Consider the following 24,079-nt stretch of genomic DNA (forward strand, 5'->3'; position numbering starts at 1 on the left):
TTCAGTAAAATAACAGGTTTGAAAGAGAGGACACCTCTAAGGCCCCTTCGTAATTCTAGAGTCTATGACTTAAGTGTTCTTAAAACTTCAGTCAGGTAAATATAACTGACTGAGGTTTTAAGAACACTTAAACTGTGTGGGCATATAGAGGTAATTGTAACTAACTGAGAATACTGCTGATAATGTTCTAAAAGGTCACTGTTAAATATACTGCATAATTTTCACTTTGCTATTCTAACTACACCAAAGTTACTATGGAGTCCTTAATCAAAACTTGGGAAATATTTTTGGTACATAGACAGGAGATTTTTTAAAACATAATTTTCAGCAAAAAGACTTAACTTATACTAACAATACCAAAAAAAAAAGAGAACAATGGACAAACACTGTAAGTTCACCAATAGAGAGAAGTGAAAATGAGATGTCAAAAGCAATAATTGGATAGGTAGATTTAATTTGGTATTTGTCCAAATAAACATGAAGATGTCCCAGGCAATATACACAATAAACTATTTTTGTATGTAAAGGGATGATACAAGCATATGAGTTCCAAGAAAAATTATGGAGAGTCACAAGATGAAAAAAATCAAGAACTAATGAAGATAGATCCAAATCACAGATATTATAGTTAAAAATCTAAAAAGTAAGATTTGTAGGGTATTCAAGACAAGACATGGAAGTTAAAATGAATGGAAATCACAAGCTTGACAGAGAGTTAAGAGAAAAAGTGATAATTAGGATGCCAAATAAAATACAGGGCTTAAAAAATTATTTTGTTCATTTTAAAGACAATAATAACACAGCTATATTTGTGATCTAAAGTCCAGGTGCAAGTATTAAATTTACCATAGAAAACAACAGTTTTATTTCATTTACCTTGCTAACAATTCAATGAGGTCAGTTCTGCTCATACCATCTGGAATCAGTCTTGGAATAGCAGCAATACATGTTCTAAATAAATCAATCTTCGGTTTCCTCTCACCCCTGAAAAATAATTTATATTAAATACAAATCGTTAGTGGAATCAAAGTGTTTAAGTATTTAAAATCTAATCAGTAACTATATTCTAGATAAAATTATGGAAAATAACATCAGAGATATGCAAAAAGCAGAATTATAAACTAATCTGGCAAACAGATACTACAAAAATCAACACAAAGAAGAATCCCAAAACAAATGATGATATGATGCATTGCACAACTCAACAAGCAGTCAACAGTGTTACTAATTGTATGTTTGCAATCCAAGAGTGACAAGTAAATTCAAGAAAGCTTGGGAAAGTAGAAGAAGGTTTGTTCTTCAGATCATACTAGTCTTTTACTCAATATAAGTGAGTGTAATTTACCAATAAAACTACTATACAAAGTCAATAATATATTCATTCTATATATTTTATATTTATAGACTTCAAATTGGATAAAAAAAAAAAAGATTGTGTTTTACATAAGGAAACAAACCAGGAAAATTTCATACATTTAAGGAATTCTGAATCAAAATAGTATTGACAAATTTTTTCATAACTAAGGTACCTAATTTACATAATCAGTTCATTAAGTGAATTAGACTATTTTTAGACAGAGCTATGCCACTTCTGTGTTCTACCCTGGTAAATTTTATGGCAAATATAGAGAATCCTTACCATAACGCCTAGCCTGAATAGAAATTACTGCAACTAGGAAGGAGAACTAGGAACATAGGGTTGAAGTTTCAAAGAAGTAGATATAGGATTGATATAAGGAAAAACTGTATTAGATGTAGGGTTTCCAAAAATAGGGAATGGGCTGCCTCCAGAAGTAGTGGAGGTCATCAAGCAAAAAAATGGATGACTGTTCTGGGGTATGTGAATGAAGAAAAAAGAGAGTTGTTCAGGAATGGTTTGAAATAGAAGGTCCCTTCCATACTTTGACTCTCCAGGGTTACTCCTGAAGTGATTGTGTATAATAATGTTACAAACACAAACAACTTTGAAACACTTAAGAATACTAATCAAAACGATAACCAACAGAGATACTCTAGGACCTGAAACCTACTGAGAGAAGTGGCAGACTCTCAAGACACACAATGAGATACACATTTCTGGATAGGGCCAGTGGAAGAATTTTTTTTGAATGACTACACATATTTATTACTGGTAATATTTGCTTCCTCCCCTTGGGCGAAGGGGGATGGATAGCAATGAGAAAACAAATGGCTATCAATTGAAGAAAAAAAATAACGATCTTTTTTTAAAAAAGGAAATAACTCAACAACATTAAAATGATTTTGCAGCACTTCAAAAACACAAGAACTTGGGAATTTTAAAGGAAGAAAATATAAAACGACCAAAGGCCAATCTGGGCACAAAATAGAAGATGCCTTCAGCTAAGGACCAGTTAAGTAGTAAGGTACCAAACTTTATTCTGATAATACACAAAGAAACAGCACAGAGAAATAAAATAATTGATTACATACGTGATCATATCTTCAGGCTCCTTATTAGACATTTGTACACTAGTCATACACATTGGTCTTCCAACTTCTTTGTCTAAATGCCTAAGTATACTGTCTAATGCTTTTCTTACTTGAGGGTAGTATATTGACATTCCTGAAAAAGAAACAGACCAGTGCTACTTTTTCTTATGTATTTTTTACCTTTATTTTACAACCTCAAGCTAAATATTAATGAATCACAACTATGGAATACTGTTGTTAATACTTTGACAATTTTACAGCTGAAATATATGATAAAATGTACATCTGACTAACTACATCAAACTTTCAATACCAGGCTGGCTTCCTTCTGCCACTCAGGAGAATTCTACCACAGAATATTAGTTCTGGACACTCAAAATTTGCTAATTAGTTTTAATACTGGCAAAAGAAAATTATTGCTACTAGCAAAAGCAAGCAATTTAATTATCAAGCTTTCACTATTATTACTTTCAAGATAACTGGCTTATTCTAGTTGTTTTGCTGACATTTTACTTAAGACACTCAGTACTGACAGCAATTAATTTTATATATATATACATGTAATTACATGTCTTCTGTACTGTTATTTTGTCCAAGACACCCAAACTCCTGATCATCTCTACAGCTTTTGGAAAGTTATCAGAAGGGTATATATAAAAATATAAGTGCTATTAATTCCTAGCACAGAATTAAGTCAGGAAGAAAGAATGAAAAAATTTGGGTCCTATTTGCTCCACAATGAGTTCATTTTCAAAGGTAACTGCAAAAACTCACTATAACAAATATTTTCTCCCATGACATGCCATTTTGGATTACTCACACCTCCCTTGCATTATAGTCTTGATAATAGACAAGAATTGACAATACAAATAAAAAACTTGTATTATTTGCCATTTTGAATGCTTAGGTCATAACATTCCTTCTTTATTAGGAATAAAAGAGAAGTCATAGCCTGAACATTACTAAAAAAAAATTACAGTTTGTAAAAGAAAAAGAGTTCACAAAACAGTCCTTCAATGTCTCAATACACATTCTTACATCAAGGTTTAAAAGAACAACTCTTAAATTCAGAAGATCAGAGATTTGGAAGTGAAAAGGACCTTAAACCTGCAACCACATAATGTTAAAGATGAAGTAACTGAGGCCTAGGGAATTAAGTGATTTGCCCAAGGTCGCAGTCAAAATAAATGGCAGTCAGGATTCAAATCCAAGTTCTCCACTTCCCAGTCCAGCTCTATCACTGCTGCCTATGCAGCTCCTCCCATTTTATTAACAGATACGTAAATGCTGCATCTCTTTCTCTTGCTCTACATTTCATCAAAGGGCATATCTTTTGTTCCTAAAGTGCCCAATGGAGGCTTCTATTTTATAAAGAAGGTAGAGTAAAACTAAGGTTCTCTGGCAACTGGAAGAAATCAACACCACTTCAAATACAGCAGACATAATTTACAAAGAACCAAACTGCAAAAAAGCAGGGCAAGATGTTAAAAGATCTGCCATGGCTGCTCACCTCAACATCCAGAAAATCAAAGGTCATTTAACTCACGTCACTAAGTGTCAAGAACTCTGCTACTGCAGAATGGAAAGAAATCAGACAAGAATCCTGCCCTTTACAGTCATTGAATCAAGTAGGGAAAAATAAGTCATGAAAGAAAGACTATCACACAAATCACAAAATAAGTGCAAAGGAGAAATACACACAAAAAATTAAGAGAAAAACTGGGCCCAGAAGGGAAGCCTAGAAAGGAAGGGAAGGATTCTGATTTACTAAGAAATGTCAAAAGAATATGGAGGAAAGGCCCACTGTGAATGTGGGGAGTGGCAAGAACAGAGAGACAGAAGAGGGAAGGGTAGGATAGAAAGCTTAGCTGGAATGTAGCTCATAAAGGAAAAGCTACAAAAGCATGGAAAAACTACGAATGTCACTGTAGGTCTCTGAGGAGAGTGTATTCTACATATAATTCGAAAACAGTAAAAGAGTAAAAGTATTAAAATTAATTCACTATTATAGATACATAAACACTAACCTATGACTTTTGCTTCTTCATCTGTTAAAGTTTTATTAAGAAAAATTTTCTTTACTCGAAGAGTGTTTCCTGAGGGAAGAATGACTCCTGTTGTTGGCATTGGTGGCTCACCATCCTTCTGCTGCAAACTGTCTGCTATCACAAGGAAGACTCTGAGACCAATGTTCATCCGCTTCAAAGAAAAGGTTCAAAATGAAGAAATTAGAACCTACAATGTTACAAAATGATCTTTTCTACTGATTAATATTAATTTTACAAAAATAATATTAAATTTACCAAAAAGTATTATAGTACACATGAGAGCAAGGAAAACCTTTCTGTTTATCTTGTATAGCCAGTCTAGGAAACTAGTTCTGAGGACAAAGTATAAACCAGAAAGTATTTCTGAGATGTAAAAGATACCAGCTGTCATTCTACCATTTTTACACTGGGGGAGGGGGGAAAGCCTCTACTGACTAGTTTGTCAGAGAAAAGAGTTGTAGCTCATTCTACCCTCTATTTTCTGGCTTTGCACTGTTGAGAAAATACCCTGAGAAAGAAGCATCCGACACAAGGTATTTGGCAGAAAGTGTTGCCTGCTGTAAGTAAAAATTGCTTATTTCCACCATAGGCCAGGTTATTACTACTGCTAAATGAAATTAAGCTAAGGAAAAAGTTGAGGGCTGATGTCTCCTGAGGGATAGAAAGTCACAAAGAAGAGGCCCTGGAATGAAAAACTGTCAGGCTTCATTCTGGAGGTAAAGTTGTTACTGGCAATACAGACCAGGAAGCTCTGCTGTCTTCTTGAGACCATGAATGATAACTTTAGCTTCCTGATGTCCCAAAGTATACCTGATCATGTCCTATAACCTTTCAGAACACTTTTTTTTGTTTTCTAATTAGTTTGGTAGCTATAGTGTCCTATCTCACCCAATTGTTACATATGTTAAATTATAATCTATTTTCAAAACTTTTTACCTATTAGAGTCTTTCATTGAAATCAAATAATATTTTAAAATAGGAAAGCAGAGAATAAAAGAAACACCATCTATCTCAAGAGATTAATCATAACTTACAGGTTACAAATATACTCTGACCACTTTGATTCACAAAACACTACTGAGAAAACATAACTAAAGTAAAAGACAGTAACATTTTATTCTTTCTCTTAAATTGTTCTGTATCAGTCACCATGAAGCTGTAATGGCCTATATCTATATTTCTGCTTTATGTCTATCACTTCAAATGCTTTCTCCATTTTATATCCCAACAATAGTAATCTCACAACCAAATCTTTATACAACTACTGGCTCTACTTGTGTCCTGCCCTTTTTAAAAGACTCATTGCCCCAATAACATTAAAATGATTAGTTTCTTTACTTTAAAAAGCAGGGAGAAGGAAAGGAATGCTTCTGTTCATGCTACCACAGTTATAATTATTTTTTCCAAAAAATTTGTCCAAAAAAATTCAGTAGCTAAAAAATGTGTAACTAATTTACAGAAAAGTCAGGATCCAAAAGGATCTTGATGGTTTACAGCACTGGCCTAAATCTAATAGGATTAAATTCTATAGGGATAAATAAACCCTCAAGTTTCAGTTAAAAAAAATCAAGTTCATAAGTATAGGTTAGGAAGGCATGGTTTGATAGCAATTTGTTTGATAGAGATTTAGGGTTTTAGTAGACTGCAAATTTAGTATGAGATAGCAATATGATATAGTAGCAAAAAAAGCTAAATTAATCTTGGATTGAATTAAATGAGGCATAGCCCTAAGGGAGAGACTTAGAAATGACAGAGCTTCAGTTTGCTGCCCTCATCAGGCCTTCACCATTCTCAGTCTCTGGCTGCCACAGTTTCAGAAGGACAATGGTGAGCTGGAGAGTGTTGGGAAGAAGGCAATCAGAATGGCAGAGGAGCTTGAGTCCAGAAGGGATGCGGGGATGTTTAGTTTGAAGAACAAAAGACAAAGGAGCAATATGGCACATATATTCAAGTACGTGAAAGTCTTTCATGTGTAGGCAGCATTTGACTTGCTATTCAGGACCCCAGAGTAGAAAAAAGACCAAGAGTATCAGTATAAATTGTAAAGAGATGAACTTAGATTTGATGTTGGGAAAATCTTGCTAACAATCAGAATGGAACGGGCTGCCTTGACAGTTAGCAAGATTCCCCTACCTAAAGGTCTTCAAGGTGAGGCTGAATACTTGTAGGTATGTTATACGGGAGATTTCTTTAGGGATGGGTTGGACAACTTCACTTCTGAAAATCTGTAACTCTGTAGTTTTATTTACATAGGAAATATCAAAACTGAAGTAGCATCACTTCTTTAGTAGGACATTCGCTCATTAGTTACTGGATAACTTTGCGACATTCATGGTACCAGGGTGACTTCACATTCTCTGTGCCTTTTCCCAGCACTCTGCCACTGCCATTGCAGAGTTAGAAGAGGACTCCAAGAATTTGGTCATTTTGCAATTTGGTTTGTTTTGCTAAAAATTACAGTCAATACACATGCCAGTGCCAACCTAGTGGCCATATTTAATAAGAAAACATGCAGTCTGTTTTTAAGATAGTATTCAAAATATTTCTGGCATGGCATACAAGCCATTGCTTGTACTCTGCTGGGCTAGCCTTTAGGATACCAGAGTTGGTTACATGCTGCAGTGACATATCAGATTAGGACCTCTGCAGAGGAAACATCCAAGATTTCTGCTATATTCTAATATCGGTGTTTCTTGAACAAGGAAGTACAAACCCACGATAAGGCATGAAGAAATGAGAGCAAATTAGCAGATATTAGAAAATCTTGGTAATGGCGCTGAAGCACTCTGGAATGGGAGATACAAGGGAACAATATGTAGTAATTAGATGAATTCTCCCTTCAGAGCAGCAGACAAGCATTATTTCCATCAACTCCCAACTGGTCATTTCCAGCTTCATCACCCTGTATCACTCCTAGATATCTCCTGAAGAAAGTAGGCAGTTATCAGCAACGATTATTCTTTCACTGTAGAAGGAGATCAAGCCCATTTTTAACCTGCTACATCCCTTGCCAAAATGGTCAAAGAATAACCTACATTGTATTTTGGGGAAAAAATGGAGGAGGAAAAAAAGCAATTTTTTTCCCAAGATAGCATACAGCCAAAGGGAAAATTCCAATCTGCCTAAATAGACAGTTTGAGAACTAACCATCAACGTTTTTCAGATCACGAGTCAAGAGTTTAATTTGTTTCACTACGTTTTTAGATAACAGCAAATTTGTAAGTTTCTTCTTTTATGAAGGAATATTAAAAGTTTACAAAGCATAGAAAAAATTACAAAGACATCAGATTCTTTTACCTCTGGATTAATGGTGAAGGTTTTAGTAGATTTTCCAACACTGAGAAGATCAAATATTATTTCTTTCATTGCAAAATCCAAACGTTCCTAGAAGAAACATACTTCCATGATACTATCCTAAGGATCACTTAAGCTAGTCAATAAAAATACAAATCCATAAGCAATTACCAATTTTCAATCTGCTAAGCATGGACTACTATGCTAGATGCCACGGAGGATAAGCATTATAAAACACACACAGTCACGAAAAGAGATTAAAAGCTACTCAGAAACATAAGACGAAATCATGAAAGGCTAAATAATAACAATATCACAGGCAGCCTATAATAGCAAAATTAAAACTAAAGACTGAATGCTTGAAGTACAGAGGAGAGAGAAATGGGTTTGAATGGGAAGGTTTTACGGGATCTTTTGGGGGAGGCAGACAACAGGCACACAGGAAAATGGCGTTAGAAAAAGACTGATCTAGGGAGAGTCAAAGGTCAAATGGATGAAAACACAGAATCATACAGAAGAATAGTGCGAGATACTGCTAGAAAGAGTTAGGTCAGATAGTACAGAGTCTTGAATGGCAAGATAAGAAGTTTGGACTTCTATGAAATGTGAAGCCTTTGAAGGTTTCTGAGAAAGAAAATGAGGTGATATAGTATTTCAGGAAGATTAATTTGATAGCAGTGGTTACAATGAATTGGGATTGAGGAGTAATGAGAGAACAACCAGTTACAAACATATTGCAATAGTCTATGTACGAAATAACGAAGAGTGAGAAAAGATAGGAAGACACAGACAAAACAATAGTATATTCAGAAATGTAATTTGGGGGGATATTGCACGTGAAACATGATTGTTTTCATTAATATTATTGAGATCTTAACTGCAACAAAACCTTATTATTTTTGCATTCTAGTGATTAAAAATATCCAATACTCTGTCAAGTCCAAAATAATTTCATTTGAAACCATTTGATTTTTTCCATCTTGATTCTAAAGAGGATAATTGTATACTCTGGGATGACAGTATTAAATACAGACTTATTCAGTATTACTCAAAGATTTAGAGAAAATAAATCACAATAATATCAAGATATTTTACTTTACATATTTTATAATATCATGGGTTTTATTCAATTTAATTATCCATCAATAATATTTTTTGCCTGGATTTTAGAAATTTCCTTAACTGTGAAAGAACTCTTTATTATTGTCTGTTACTTAGAAAATAAATATAAATGTACTACTGTATGGTGAACTTACCTGAGCAATGAATTGAATAATCTTGACAAATATATTAAGTGGCGTATCACGAGGCACTACACTACGGGAGCCTTTTGGGAAAAGTGCTGATACTATGCTCATAAGACGACTGCGGGGAAAAAAGAATTTACAAACAAATGAGATGAGAAGATGCTACTGCAACAGCATAATACATTTATCTTTTTTCATAATTCTTCAAACTTCTTTTCAAGTAGCAAAAGGTTTTATCATCATCATCATCATCATCATCATCATCATCACCATCATCATCATCATCACCATCATCACCATCATCATCATCATCACCATCATCATCATCATCACCATCATCCCTAAGATTCATAGATAGGTCTTTTGCACACTACTTTTAACATATTATCTCATTTGATTCTCTAAACAACATTGAGAGATAATAAACAAACACAAATTTAGTGGGTTTCTGAAGCATATTCAAATTTTAGTCTTCACATAGCTATTATTTTAAACCTACTAAAGTAATTTTATTTAACTTGTCTTGTTAACTGTGTAATGTTAATAATTGGTACTTACCTCTGAGTTACAGTGTTGCTTTCACATTTTATTCTAATTACATAAACCCACAATAGTCTATACAGAGATTCCAGTGCAACTCGGGACATTTTGGGATCTTTATTCTGTTAAAAAATAAACAAACAATATTTCTTCCAAAGTTTATGCTATTAAAAATAATTAAACTCCTTCAATTCCAAATCACTTGCTCAATAATTATGAATAAAATTAAATTCTCACTTTTTCCATTAAAATATTTTTAAAATATTTCAAGCATGAATAGTAAATCATTATTACTCTTATTTGGTAAAGCCTTTTTTTTTTTTGGTAATTTTAAAATGAAGTCATTAAAATAGTTATTTAGAAGAAGCACAAGCAGCTAAGGGTAATCACGGCTTTGCTCAAGACAATGAAATTTTAAAAGTACCAAAATTAATGGTTTAGAACTAAGTGAGCAGGAACAACTAATTAAAATGAGAAGCCACTAGAAGACTGTTATTAGTATCCCTTTATGAGTCTATCAGTATCCAATATTCAAAGGTAACTATGATGTCATCAATGCAAATATTTCTCTATTAATTTAGCTTGCAACTCAATCACACCTGCCTACTCTCCTAAGGTTGCTATGGCCAGTCTACTCAATGTGTTGGTAGCATTACTCTCTTTAAAAAAAAAAGTCTTATTGATTCCTTAAATCTTTCAATGTCTCATTTCAGATGCAGGAGTGGGAGTGAGGGTGAGCAGGAGAAAGTCCTTCATGCTCTCATTCAACCTCCTTCATAGCAAAGGGAAATAAAGAAAAACACTCAAAATGGCAACTATATCTGTCAATGTATTACTTTCTGCTTTGCTAGTTCCTTCTCTCTTTATCCCTCAGTTTCTCTTGGCATCAAAAACTTAAAAAAACAGAATGGGTTGTCTATTCCTTCCTCATTATGTGGTCATTCCATCCTCTTTTTTGCTCATTTCTTTGATGGCATCATTTACAACTGCTTCCATTTAATCATTTTTTGGATAAGTTTCAGCCTCTTAACACTCACCATGCACCTCCTATTATCATCCATGAATTGTTATTGGACCAACTGGAAGTATACTGGCATTAAAAAGATGGGCTTTTGTTTCAGGGAGAAGCTTGGAAGTCTTTAAAATAACTATAATTTTCCAAAGGCAAGCCAGTCCACTCTACTCTTCTTGTTCAATTTCAGTCCAACTATTATCCATTTATTTTCTACTTGTAATATCTGTCTAATACAAACACATATACACATGTACATACCATATATACATACGTATAAAACATGCATATATATGTATATATGCTGATGAATGTGAATGAGTCCTCTATTGTCTACTCTCAATGTCTGTTCAATATAAACACATGTGTATACATAATATGTATGTATATACATATATGTATGTGCATATATATGTATATATCTTGATACATGTGAATGAGTCCTATAGGTTGTCATCCAAATGAACAAGAGGTATTGTTCCATCCAACTGCTTTTTATTATGAATCGTTAGGCTAAGTTGTCATTATGTATCTCATTTAGAAGGTTCTGTAATGTTCTGGGGTTTAATGAAATCAACACAATTATAATTCACAGACAAAAATATTCGAAGGACCTCACTACCTTGAAAGAATCCACCCCTCAACTTGTATTCTGTGATGGATCTCCACCTTGACAGTGGTGAATACCTCTCTTTTATGCCTTGCTAGACATTAATGATCAGAGGGTAGCTGAACAAGGTTATGTCTGTGGTCACTCAAAAAATCTTGTATAATTCTGACATATGCAAGGCAGATACCTTTTTGGAAAAAAGATTTTAAAGCAGCTCTATAGAATCAAATGCTTTGTGATAGTGACAAGCACAACAGGCTCTTCTAATTGCTACATCTTTCAATTAAGTGATTTTAAAAGAAGTGTTTGACTGTGGAATACAGCTTGTGTATGCTTTATCCAAATACCCTTCACAAGGATACTCTCAATGTAGGTGTAGATTAGTCTAATAAAAATTTTATATAGATGGGAGATTAAGCATATGAGTGGTAGTCATTAATAATTGCCTTTTTTGGGTTGGCATTTTCTGGTATCTTCCACTACTCCAAAAATATTTATGTGATTCCTCAATCTTCTTAAACTTGTCTCTAGCACAGATCCTTTCATGTGCATACTTGGTTTTGTCTAGCTGTTTTTAGTTTCTTCAAACCAAATGATTTTTTATTCTTCAGTGCTACATTCCCTTTCTCCATAATTTATCAGAGATTGTGATAAATTTTCAAATGTGGAGGCTCTACTATCTTTGATGTTTAAAAATTTCTTATAAAAATGTGACCAAAAAGTTTGAACAGAGTTCTCAAAAGAAGATACGAAATCTATTCACCACCATAAGATTATTCTAAATCACTAACACAAACCAAAAGTTAACATCCATAAAACTGGCATGATGCTGATAGTTCACTAATTTCCAATTTCAGTATATACTGGCTGCTTCCCTACTTCCAACAAATATACCCATGTCTGCCCTATCCTCAAAAAACATTCACTTGATCAGTCCACATCTGTTAGTGATTGTCCTATTTTGTCTCCTTTTCACATTAAATTCTTTGTGAAGATCCTTCGTAATCAGAATTTAGTCTAAGAGTCAAGAGTGAACCACTGGGTCTCACTGAGGTGAGGGTACTGTCAATTCTACTTTTGTAACATCTCTAACATATATCCCTTTCTCTGACAAAGCAACCATACTGCTACAGGTCATCAACATCTGAACTATTACAATAGCCTTCTCACTGGTCTTCCTGACTTGTCCCTCACCACTCTTGCCCTCCACTCAGCTGTCAAATTGATCTTCCTAAAACACAGGTTTGATCATGTCACCCACTCTTCATTAAAAAACAGTGGTTCCCTATTACCTCCCGAATCAAATATAAAATCTTGTTTGGCAACTAAAACACTTCACAATCTGACCCCTTCCTACCTTCCCAGTCTTCCTTTCCCTTACTCCTTTCCACACTCTCTGTGATCCACTGACACTGGCCTTTAACTTTCAATTAATTCTTCACTTGATGCCCACCATGCTTAAAATACTCTGCCTCCTCCTGTCCATTTCCTGGCATCTCTGGCTTCCTTCAAGTCTCAGCTAAAAATGCATCTTCTTCAAGATACCATTGTTGATCCTCTTTAAATGTTAATGCTAGCTCTTTTCCTTTTAGATTATCTCCAGTTTCTCCTGCATATAGTCTGTTTGTATATAGTCATTTGTACACTGGCTCCTCAAGAGCAATTCTTTTGCCTTTATTTGTATTTCCAGTGCTTAGCACAATGCCTGGCACATAGTAGAACCTTAATTCAATGCTTGTTGACTTGAATGCTACACACATATCCCAGGGGAATTAAAGACAGAGAGGCATCACACACACCAAAACATCCACAAAGCTGGCACCCTTTGATTGAGGAAAGGTTTAATAACTTATGGCACTGAAAAACATGTAATAATACTTCTCTGAAGAAACTGCAAATATGAAGCATCCAGAGAAGCAAAGGAAGAATTATAAGAACTGAGGCATAATGAAGTCATCACAATCAGGAAAACAATATATATGACTAGAGTAACGTAAATTTCAAGTAAAAAAAATGAAACTGAATGGTGCAGTTACAATAATTAAGTTTGCCCACAGAGAGGAGCTGAAAAAATGCACCTCCCTTCTCTTCAGTGGAAAGGTGGAAGACCACGGATAGTTATGCTATATACACTGTCACAAAGGTTCACATATCGGTTACTTTTACTGAGATGCTTCTTTCTCTCACTTTGCTAAATTTTTTAATAAGGAATAATGATGAATAGAGGGAAGAGGGAGAGAAGAATGAAATCAGAAATGAATATAAAAAATGCAAAGGTATCAATAAAAATAAAATTTAAAAGAAAAATCTTTTCAGATCTTTCCTATCTTTCTTTTTTTTGTTGCTCTTCTCCTTTCATACCGAAATGCTCTTAGGATGCTTTGTTTAACTGGCTCTCTCTCTGGACTTTATTTAAATTGTTTTTTCTTACAATCTTATGAGGCAATACCACTCGTAATTTTTCATCTCCATAAGATTTTACAAAAGGATTTATATTCTAAACATGTCTTGTCCTTGGTTATCATCTCTCTTTACCTGCAAAGTCAGGCAATTGTGTGCTAATTAGGACAGTTTTTATAGATTCTAGTCTTCTGAGCAACTCAGAAAAAATTTTGTAGGAAACTGTAGTGTATATTGATGTCTGTTCTTCCTCTATAAAGGTTAGGGTGGAGTGTGTCAAATCACATTTATTCATTTTTGTACTTTTGTACTAATTTATACTTCTGCTATAATAAGAACAGTCAGTGGTATGACTGCACATAGGCAGCAGCTGCTCAAAGTCATATACTAGTCATTTCCAGTGTTATGGTGTTATTCTGGGGTTTCTTCTCTTATGCCCACTTTATATTGGAGTCCTCAAGATTAAAATAAATGTTGATTTAATTTAAAAGGCATTATAAAGCTCTTTACAGAATTTTTCTATTTTCTGTCTGCAAAAGATCTCAGCACATAAGTATACCTATTTTCTAGGAGATTTTTTTGGTTATTTATCAGGAGCACCGCAATTCCAGATAACCAAACAATCCACCTCTCCAAGAAGAATGAACAATCCATTCACATTTGGCTGCACCTTTCTTCAGTCTTCTGTTACTCTTTATAACAAGAATGTTAAGATTTTTTTTTTGATTTAGTTCCCTCAGCAATTCTACTTGTGGTTCAATGAAGACCTGGCATGCAAAGAACCCAAACCTAAGTTAACATTTACCTGGGTGGAGAGGAAGAATAGAGGTGATTTACAAGCTGGTCCTTAACCATCCTCCTATCAACAAGGCTGTACAAATAAAAGTGAGTGGCACAGGCTTTCTATTTTTCATTGTTTTCAGGGTTGCCAAGGTCAAGTATTTTATCACCAGTTGACCAACCTTCAGATGAGGAGCTTCTTTAACTGAATTAGGCTAGTCTTCAGAAAGCTGACACTCTGGGTCCTGAGACTTCATTAAAAAATCTCTCCAGAATGATAGCATCTGTCAAATCTTGTACTCTACTTGAATAGCCTTTAAAAATCCAAGCTAACCTCCACAAAATGAAGACCAATGAGAACTAATTTTCATGGAAATACATTTAATTACTTCTTATATTATTTTCATATCATGAATTATAAAACTGATTTCAAAGCACATGTCACTGGTGCCAAATTGTTTATCATGACTCTATTTACACTGAATTAAGATGTATTGGTTTAAAGGATTAAATTTGTTAGGAAAATATTTACTTCTAAGAATCAGAAATTCCACACAATTACAAAAGCATTCTTTCTGGCGATATATACATGGGCAAATGTTTGATGCTAAAATGAAGAAAGGGATTAAGATAATGATCTTTTAGATAATTACTTTTTTAGGTCATTTGAACCAATGGGAAAAATTAGTATGTAAAGGGTATTCTAACTGGTGACATTTATTGAATGCTTGAAAAAAATAACAGGCATATATTTCCTTTGTTTTTATATGAAATGTAGAAAACACCATGCTTTGAGTCTCAAGAGAATGGTTTCTGAAGGAATTATTAAAAAGCAGTAAGATAGGGGCAGGCAGATGACACAGTGGACAGCACACTGGCCCTGGAGTCAGGAGGAACCAAATTCGAATGCAGCCTCAGACACTTGACACTTACTACTTATGTGACCCTGGGCAAGTCACTTAACCCTAATTGCCTTGCCAAATAAATAAAACTAATCTCATGAATTCTATAAGTCTTAAAAATGAAGTTTAATTCTTTGCTATGGCTATTCAAAACCGCTCTCTCTTTTTAAATGCAGGGGCTTAAAATGCATTATTAGGCATTTAAGTTCCATAAAATGGGTATGAAATTTAAATGAATCCTTACAAGTTTGAAATTATAACAATTTTGAGCTCTTTAACCAATCAGAAGCAAAACATGGACCATGTGAAGCAAATAATGAACTTTCATAATCATAACCCAAAGACAAAATACTTTAATGTATAAGTAACTGAACTATCTTGTCAACTAATCCTAATATTTCACATATTTTACACACACACACACACACACACACACACACACACACACACACACACACACACACACAGATGTGTGACACCCAAGCATGGCATAGTGAAGAAAGCGCTGACTTTGAAATAAGAAAAACCTAGGTTCAAATTCTGCCCTGACATACATTAGCTGTGTATCTGCCCTGTCATTCCTCCTGGAGACTACTTAACTTCTCAGTTCTCAAAATAGCTCTTTAAGACTGTAAGTAACAGATAAGTTGCTAGAGTGGATTGTTTGAATGCGTCTTCATGCCAAGAGTTCACTATAATAAAGAAACCACAGGTGTCTATCTGATTTATCCAATCCATACGCATGCAAATAATATACATATGTAACATACATAAATATATATGTAATATACCCCCCATATTTCAGCTATAAACTGAAATGAAGCTAGCATCTCAAATAAAAAGCACTAAATTAGAAATAGATAATGCGTACTACCTTAACTTTTTCGAAAGAAAGGAACTCAGAATGGGATTTTTTTTCTATTAAAGTAGCTCACTTCCCCCCCAAATACAGTTAAAACATGATAAATTTGAAATTAACTGTCAGGGAAAAGTCAATCTATTTAATTACAACTTTCTATAAAAAGAGCAAATGATTAAGAATGGCAAAATGGAGCTAGATAAAAAAAATTTTAAACATGCTTTAATAAACAGAAAACAATAGTTTGTATTAAGCCTAATACTCAAGTGTAAAGGAAATCTTCCTAAATTCTTGGGCTGACTGAAAAGTTAGTTTTAAGTAATCTGAATTAAGTATTATGATATAGAGGAAAGTTTGTTGACTTTGGAGTTGAGGATCTAGTTTCAAGCCCTGACTCTGCCTCTTCTTATCTGTGTGACCTTGACCAAATTAATTGTACTCCTGACTTGCTCCCTGCTCCCCTCCCAACTCCCTAAAATCAGCTTCTGAGTCTTGTCAATTCTCCCTTCATGTTATATCTTACATCAGCTGCCTTCTCTTTATTAAAACGGCCTCCACTACAATTTACATCAGAATAACTTAGATTACTGAAATAACCTCTGTTGTCTCTCACCTGTCCAATGCATCCTTCACACGACTGCCAAAAGCAGAGGTCTAACTATGTACACCACTTCCTTCCTCAAGCATCTTCAGGTAGCTCCCTACTGCCTTTAGGATAAAACACAAACTCCTTGGCTTCTGTTTACATTCTATTACAGACTGGCTCCTACACCCCTTTCCAGACTTGTTTCATTTTATTAATGTTCACGTACTCCGTCAAACTGGAATCCTTGCTGTTCTTCACATACAACACTGGATCTCTTGACGACATGCCTTTGTCTAGAGCGTCCCCCATCCCATCTTTGCTTCTTAAAATCTGTAGCCTGTCTCAAAGTGCAGTCAAAGTGCCTTCTCCTAACCAAGGCCTTCCCTTGTTCTTGTCTCCCAAAAGCTTGTGTTCCTTCCTGAAATGATTTTGTATTTATATCTTCTATATGCTTTGTATGACCTGTAAGTCTCCTCAAGATCTAGATCTAAGATATAATGAGCCTCCTTTCCTTTTGTAAATGTAGTTTACAAAAGTATGAAGAGTGATATTTGTATAAAAATTTTGTATATTTATGTATATACCTATCATAATCATTCTTTTGTGTTGGTGAGTTACCTCTCACAGTGTTAAAAATTTCCAAAGGCAAGTCTAAAGTATCAATTATGTAAACTGTCAAATAAAAAAAATATATAATTTTTATGAGAAAAAAAAAACCCTCTGTTTGATCATATATAATTGGTCTGAAATAAACAGAAAGAAATAAGGAAACTGTGCACAGTGGGACAAGGTTTTTTTGTCTTGTTTTATTTTTTATTGGGCATTAGCTCCCTCCTTTAAACTCATCTTCTCTATGATCTCTAAATATCACAGTTTTGTTCTGTGAAGAAGCTCTAACTAGCAGGAGCTGTTTCTCTTCAACTAAGCAGACATGCAACGCAACAAAGGCCAAAGAACAAAATGCTGCACAGATGGACAACAAAGCAAGATCTTCGCTTGAAAACTCACCTGGAGGGTTTCTATTTGTTTTCTGATACTGTTGTTAGATGGCATCTAAATAAAGCAATGTGAGACAGCAAACATAACCAACATGAGATGCGGCACATGCATGTTAGATGAAAATAAGCACAAGACAGCTATTCACTAAGGTCTCTATTTAGGAGAAATGAGAGGATTCCACCAGCAGTGGCTGGAAATATTGGTCAAACGCCGAGAGCGTCCACTCTATGGAATGCATCTATAATAGCTAGAGTGAGAGGGAACAATAATGATTTGGTTCCTATGCACATTTTCTAACCAGGTTTTCCGATGTGAAATGTGCTTATTTTCCCATTCCAAGCACTGCATATGGTTTTAAGCGGATTCAAATATAAAAATTTTTTTTAAACCAAACAAACCAAGCAACATGTATTTGAACCTGCACCTGAGTTTAGATACAATTCACCCATATTCTTCATATTATATCTAATTTATTCCTATATTTGTTTTCATTTTCTACTGAAAAGAAATTAAAATATTTCCCTTTTCTATACACAGGCCCCCAAATGGCATCAAGATAGCCTCATGCACACATACAAAGAAAACCACTGACCTCTGTTCAGAGCTAGTGAAATTTTTCAGAGAAAAAAAAATTAAGTAAAAGAAATTGCAAAAGAGCGCTCTGCGCATGCAGAAACAAACTCCACTTACTGGTAGGGTACAAATTTAAAAATGAAGAAAAGGGAGGCTTATTTAAAGTTTTATTAAATAAGAAGGAAAAAAATGGAACCATTTCATAATTTCTGGTTTATTCTTTCCTCCTTTCTTCTCTCCCTTTCATCTTCCCTACCTTAAAGAAGCACAGGCATAGAAAAGAACTTGAGAATTTACCTAATTTATTTATATGACTTCATACATATATTTAAACTTTTTAACTAATTATGTCATTTTTATAACTTTCAGCTCTGACAGTGGAGAAAGTAGAGGAAATAATTAAGAAATTTCTTGAAACTTCTTTAACATAATAAAGGTGAAAGCAGAAAAATCTTGGGGAAGAAGATTCATCAATTATTTTCATCAGGAAAATTTCTTGGTTATTTCCATGTAAGATGAGATTCGAGACATTTTTTGATTTCTTAATCTAATTTATTTATTAGTTATATTACATGAGCTTTTCTACAAAAGTTACATGTAAAATTTCTGCTAAATAGAGCCTTACTGTAATTTGCGTTAATGATCAAGGAGACTGTATTCCAAACATACTTGCTGAGTGGCTGGCTCTTAATTCTTAGACTTAGCAAATATAAATATCCATTGAGAAAAATGGACTATATTTCAGAATACTTAGCAGGAGACAGGGGTTCAAAGAAAACACAGTATTTTAAAGAAAAGCCTTAAGACGTACATACAAATAAAATTAAGGCATCGCTCAAGTATTAAAAATGTTAGATGAAAAAGAACTCCTCCCACCGTATTTAAAAAGAAACAGAAAAGCATGAAATGTCATAAAACAAAGAAAACCCTTTAGAATTAGAAGTCTGTGTTGCATTTTAATTAATCTACATGGCAAATTATAAACTTTTAGGTATGAAGATTTAACTACTTATGTGTGTTCTCATAAATGTTGATCAGGACACATCATCATTAGAAAGAAACAGAAAGTTACACATAATATTTAACTCAATATCACATAAAACATAATCATTTTACTTTGACTAATTTTGTGAAAGTTATCCAGACTAAATATGATAAAAATAGTTAAATGAAATTAATCTGATTATAACTTTAAAATTCTCAGTTACATATTTCTATTAAAAATAGACAATTAGCATTCTTAAAAAGTGAAATATAGTATTTTACTTGCTTAATTTGATATGTGATTGAAAAATATAGCACTGATCTAAAATTGAAATACATTATTTAATTAGCTTAATATGATAATCAATCTCACCAAAATAGTTGAAACTTTTTTGAAAGTTATATTCTAGAAGGGAAGTCTTTAACATATTTCAATAATTTAAATTTTATTTGCAATCCAGGAATTCCTCAAAAATTTTTAAGCAGATAAACAAAAGAAGGAGAAAAGAACATATTAGAAACTGATTTAGTGTAATAGACTGGAGATATGTAATATTTTTGCACTTTGTCTTTAGTATCTGTGAAATTGTGTGCCCTGTAACTCCAGTCCAAAGAATATTACAAAATTAAATAATTTCTGAAGTCGTTTTTTTTCCCCAATTCCATCAAACAAAGGTTCAGTCAAATTCTAAAACAGAGAATATATGGATGGACCCCAAAATGTTATTAAAATTTAGCAGATCTAGAACTGGTCAGCATAGTAGTCAGTAAAAGACATAGAAAGGCCTTTTCACCATCTATCACACACTAGGAAGATTTTGATCTAAAAAAGAATAAAACAGGCACTAGAGCATTCACCCCAGCTCTGAGTTGGTTACTGTAACAACTCATAATCTGAGTGCTGGGTCTGTCATCCATCCCTGACTGGTAGTGAAACTTTCACTGCAATTTAACAAAACCTCTACTTACTTTAATAGCATATAAGCTCTTTGAAGGTAGGAATTATTTGTGCATTTGTAACGCTAAGGTCTAACACCTGGCCTGGCTCACAGTAGGGAATTAAAGTTTGTGAACTGCTTATTGAAATATTTGAGTTTTATTTTAAATTGTATACACAAAGTATGTATGAATGAATGAATGCACTGAAGTTTTGACATTTAAATTAAATTATTTTACTTTTAAATATGACAGTTTAAGAAAACCTGCTAGTTATTTTAGAAATCCTAAATCCAACAGTCAGTTTCTGGATTGGGCTAAGCAGACCTATATAGAATGTTTTAATTTGTTTTACATAGCAAGATGTGTCAAGAAGGAGCAAGAATCAATATTAGCAAATACTCAAATGTCTGGGTTTGTTCAAAACATTTTTTAAAATAAGAGAATTCATGAACTGTTACTAATCTATGTGATTTATGATTGAAAATCCAGTGTTTAACTGTGTGACATAGTGTTTTGTGCATAATGTGTAAAGGGTTATTGAAAGAAGTATCCTTTATATACATTATCTTCTTTCCTATAGCATCAGTTTACTAATAATAATCTCAGACCTAAGATAATATCCGTTGATAGTTATTCTGCAAAGTAAAATAAATGAAACTAGTTGATACAATGTTAACAATATAAGAGAATGAAATGAATGTGCTTTATGAGGAAAAAAAACCCCATGAAATATCATTTGAAAGTACTCGAGAAGGAAATAACATACTAAAATATTTTAGTTTTATTTTAAATTATACACAGTGTGTCTGTATGAGTAACTGCACTGATATTTTGACAGTTCCTGAAATTATTTCTTACCTTTAAATGTGACAAACAGTTTTGTAGGAAAATGTGCCAGTTATTTAGGAAAAATTGCTTTTGACTGACACATAAAAGGCAGGTAATCAGTGGATACAAAGCCTGTAAGATGAAAAAAGAGAAGTATGACTTTTTAATTGAGAAGTTACATACTTGTTATGCACATTATATTAATTCCTATAAAAATGTTCTTTGTATTGTTTTGCTACATAAAATAAGAAAAAACACATATCTTCAACATACTTTATCTTATTTTTTAAAGCATCAGTTTCCTAATAATAAATCACAGGCTTAATCATTAATTAATTTACCTATTGATAGCATTTGAAAATATTTGGGAAGGCACTAAATATACCAAAAACATTTATCACATAATAAAACAGAAAAAGAACACAAATGAAAAGTAAAACAATGTTTTGATCTCTCCGTTCTCCCTCTCCCTCATTCCAATCCCTCTTCCTATTAACTGATTTGATTCCAAACTGGCTCTGGGATTGCCACACTGGAAAAGGGAATTTAAGCCTGGCCCTGCAATATTTCAAATTCTACTCTTTGATAAATGTAGTTCAGTTAACTTCTTGGACCGTTATAGACAATGGGACCTGTTCCAGAAGAGAACTGATCATTTAGATTGATCAGATGTTTTTGGCAGTACCACATGTCCAATTAGTAGACCTAAGTTTTAGTTGAATTTAAAATTCACCTGGTCTTCTTGAGCACTATGAATTCACAGGATGAAGCTAGAAGTCTATGGGGCCCTCTAGTCAAACAAAATACAATAAATCAGGTTTGCTCTAGTATAACCCAGTTTTACTAGGATTGACTAAATATAAACATCTTTCTAGGAATTGGCATAAATGTAGCATTCTTCTGGCTGTGTTTTCTCTTTGCTAATGTTTTCAGCTCACTATATCATATACTTCATTACTAAAGTCCCAACTAAATGCTTCATGGGGAGCAAGGTCATTGCCAGGAGGACGAGATTTGGCTGACCTTACAGAGAGAAAGGTTTCACATGTAACCAACTGAGGACAATTCTAGATAAGTACCAAGAAGTTCCTCATCTTAAAAAGAACTGATCAGCTATTTGGTTTACACCAGTGAAGTGAGCATCAAAACTGACTAAATCACGTATTCTTGAAATGTGAAGTAATTGTCATAAAAAATAGTCAGGTTTCTTTCCTTAAATTACATGTGAAAATCATCTCCTTACTACATAGTTATACTTAATTTACTGAATCAGAGTTTGAGTTAAAATTATTTAAACTAATTTCTTAGGTTATCAGATAATATTAGATAACTCACATTTTTCTTATAGTGGAATGTAATTCCAAAACTGAAGAAAAGGTAAACCAAAATACTGTTTTAATCACCATATCCAAATTATTTTTTTAAGCAAAAGTTATAATTTTATGCAACTGAAATGATCAATTTAAGTCTTCTATAATTGTTTCTATTCTGTGTCCACTTGTGAATTCTACTAATCTTTCATGCTTTATTTTTTTAGGTTATGATTTTTCACATTTCCTTCACTCATTTTTTCATATGGAATTTATTATGGTTTATGGTATAAAGTGTATCTTATATTTAAACATATTTTTCATCATTCCTCCCTGGTTTTCCCCAACAATTTTGTCAAATAAAGAGGCTCCTCCTTAGGAATTCGTATACTATGAATTAGGATCACAGTTTCAGAGTTGGAAGGAAACAGGGAGGACTTCTTACATTTGACAAATGAGGAAAGACAGGACTAAAGAGGGGATACTCCTTGTGAAAGACAGCGGAGGTGCTAAGTGCCTTGGTATTCTAGACCTTTTATCTGTTTAAATCTGGGGTGTTTTGCTTTGTTTTTTTGTTTACCATTTACTATGCTATGGATACCTTTGGCAATTGATATAGTTTATTACAACATTTTTAAATACAAAAAATACCTGCTATTATAAAAGAAACCAAAGGTTATTGAAAATAAATATGTATTTATTTTTCCACCCACTTTCATGGATTCCTTGAAATGCAGGGGTCCCTGGATCTCAGGTAAGAACATCAGATCCAGAGAGAAAAGAGTAGACCCAAAGACAGAGCCTTGGGAAACAACTCACAGTTGATGAGCCAGAAAAAGAGGTTCAGAAGGAATGGACAATCCAATGGTAGGGAGAATGGAGAGTCAAGAGGCAAGAGCCCTGTGAGGAAAGAGCATCCAGGAGGACCTCGTGGTGTCAGATAGCGCAGAGATACCCTGTTTTGTTTAATATAATTATCGAGAAGAGGCCATCTGATTTGGCAGCTGATCCCTGGGAATTTTGGAAAGAGTACTTTTAACCGAACAATTAGGTCAGAAGTCAGATAGCAGAAGGTTTAGGAGAAAGTAAGAAGCCCTGGTACACAGGACAGTTTTTTCAAGTAGTTTAGCTGAGGAGTGGGGATGGGACAATAGGTGAGAGGCGAAGTAGAATGAAAACAATTCTGAAGAGGAAAAAAAAAAAAAAAGGCTGAAATTGCCTGAGGCAAAGAATTCTTCACAGCTAAATCTCGAGCAGCAGAAGCAAGCGGTACAAGGCAGACAACTCCCCAGGGCTGCCCCAGCGGAGGGCAGCAGAGAACACCTGAGCAAGAATACACAGAAAACAGCAGTCCACGGACATCGCCAGATGCCGGGAGCTGTATCAATGTCCCAGATGCGCCCTGTGTGTGTGTGTGCCTAGATGCATGTGCGCCGACTCTCTCCCCTAAAAAACTATGTGCTAACCTGTGGGGGAACACACAAACACACACACCCCTCTGGATGTGGAGATGATTTTAAAAAATAAATAATTTATTTTGCTGTGTTGTTTGACTAAACATCTGTTGATTTCCCACTTGGAAAATCAAACCTCCATGAAGGCTCAAGGAAAAAAACAATTTTATGAGGACTTCTTAAGTATGGGAGACAATTTAACATGTTTCTAGTTAACAGAGAAAGAGTTAGTAGAGACTGAGGATTAGAGAGAAAGTGGGGAT

General features: G+C 34.0%; 1 protein-coding gene across 8 annotated transcripts in view; it reads right to left on the reverse strand.

Moving 5' to 3' along the window:
• The window catches only part of FRYL (FRY like transcription coactivator), a 182,491-nt gene that overhangs the window by 107,979 nt on the left and 50,433 nt on the right, over positions 1 to 24,079 (reverse strand). For 5 of the 8 annotated variants that reach the window (XM_072620713.1, XM_072620714.1, XM_072620712.1 and 2 more), the window contains exons 11-18: positions 21,083 to 21,184; positions 17,738 to 17,782; positions 9,599 to 9,702; positions 9,050 to 9,158; positions 7,797 to 7,883; positions 4,479 to 4,650; positions 2,452 to 2,584; positions 877 to 984 (exon numbers count right to left, since the gene is read on the reverse strand). In XM_072620713.1, coding sequence (XP_072476814.1) covers positions 877 to 984; positions 2,452 to 2,584; positions 4,479 to 4,650; positions 7,797 to 7,883; positions 9,050 to 9,158; positions 9,599 to 9,702; positions 17,738 to 17,782; positions 21,083 to 21,184 — 860 coding nt within the window. The remainder of the gene's footprint in view (positions 1 to 876; positions 985 to 2,451; positions 2,585 to 4,478; positions 4,651 to 7,796; positions 7,884 to 9,049; positions 9,159 to 9,598; positions 9,703 to 17,737; positions 17,783 to 21,082; positions 21,185 to 24,079) is intronic. The other 3 variants (XM_072620718.1, XM_072620717.1, XM_072620719.1) reach the window with 1 other exon arrangement.

This window comes from Notamacropus eugenii, chromosome 6, assembly GCF_028372415.1.
Source record: "Notamacropus eugenii isolate mMacEug1 chromosome 6, mMacEug1.pri_v2, whole genome shotgun sequence".
NCBI classification, from domain to species: Eukaryota; Metazoa; Chordata; class Mammalia; order Diprotodontia; family Macropodidae; genus Notamacropus; species Notamacropus eugenii.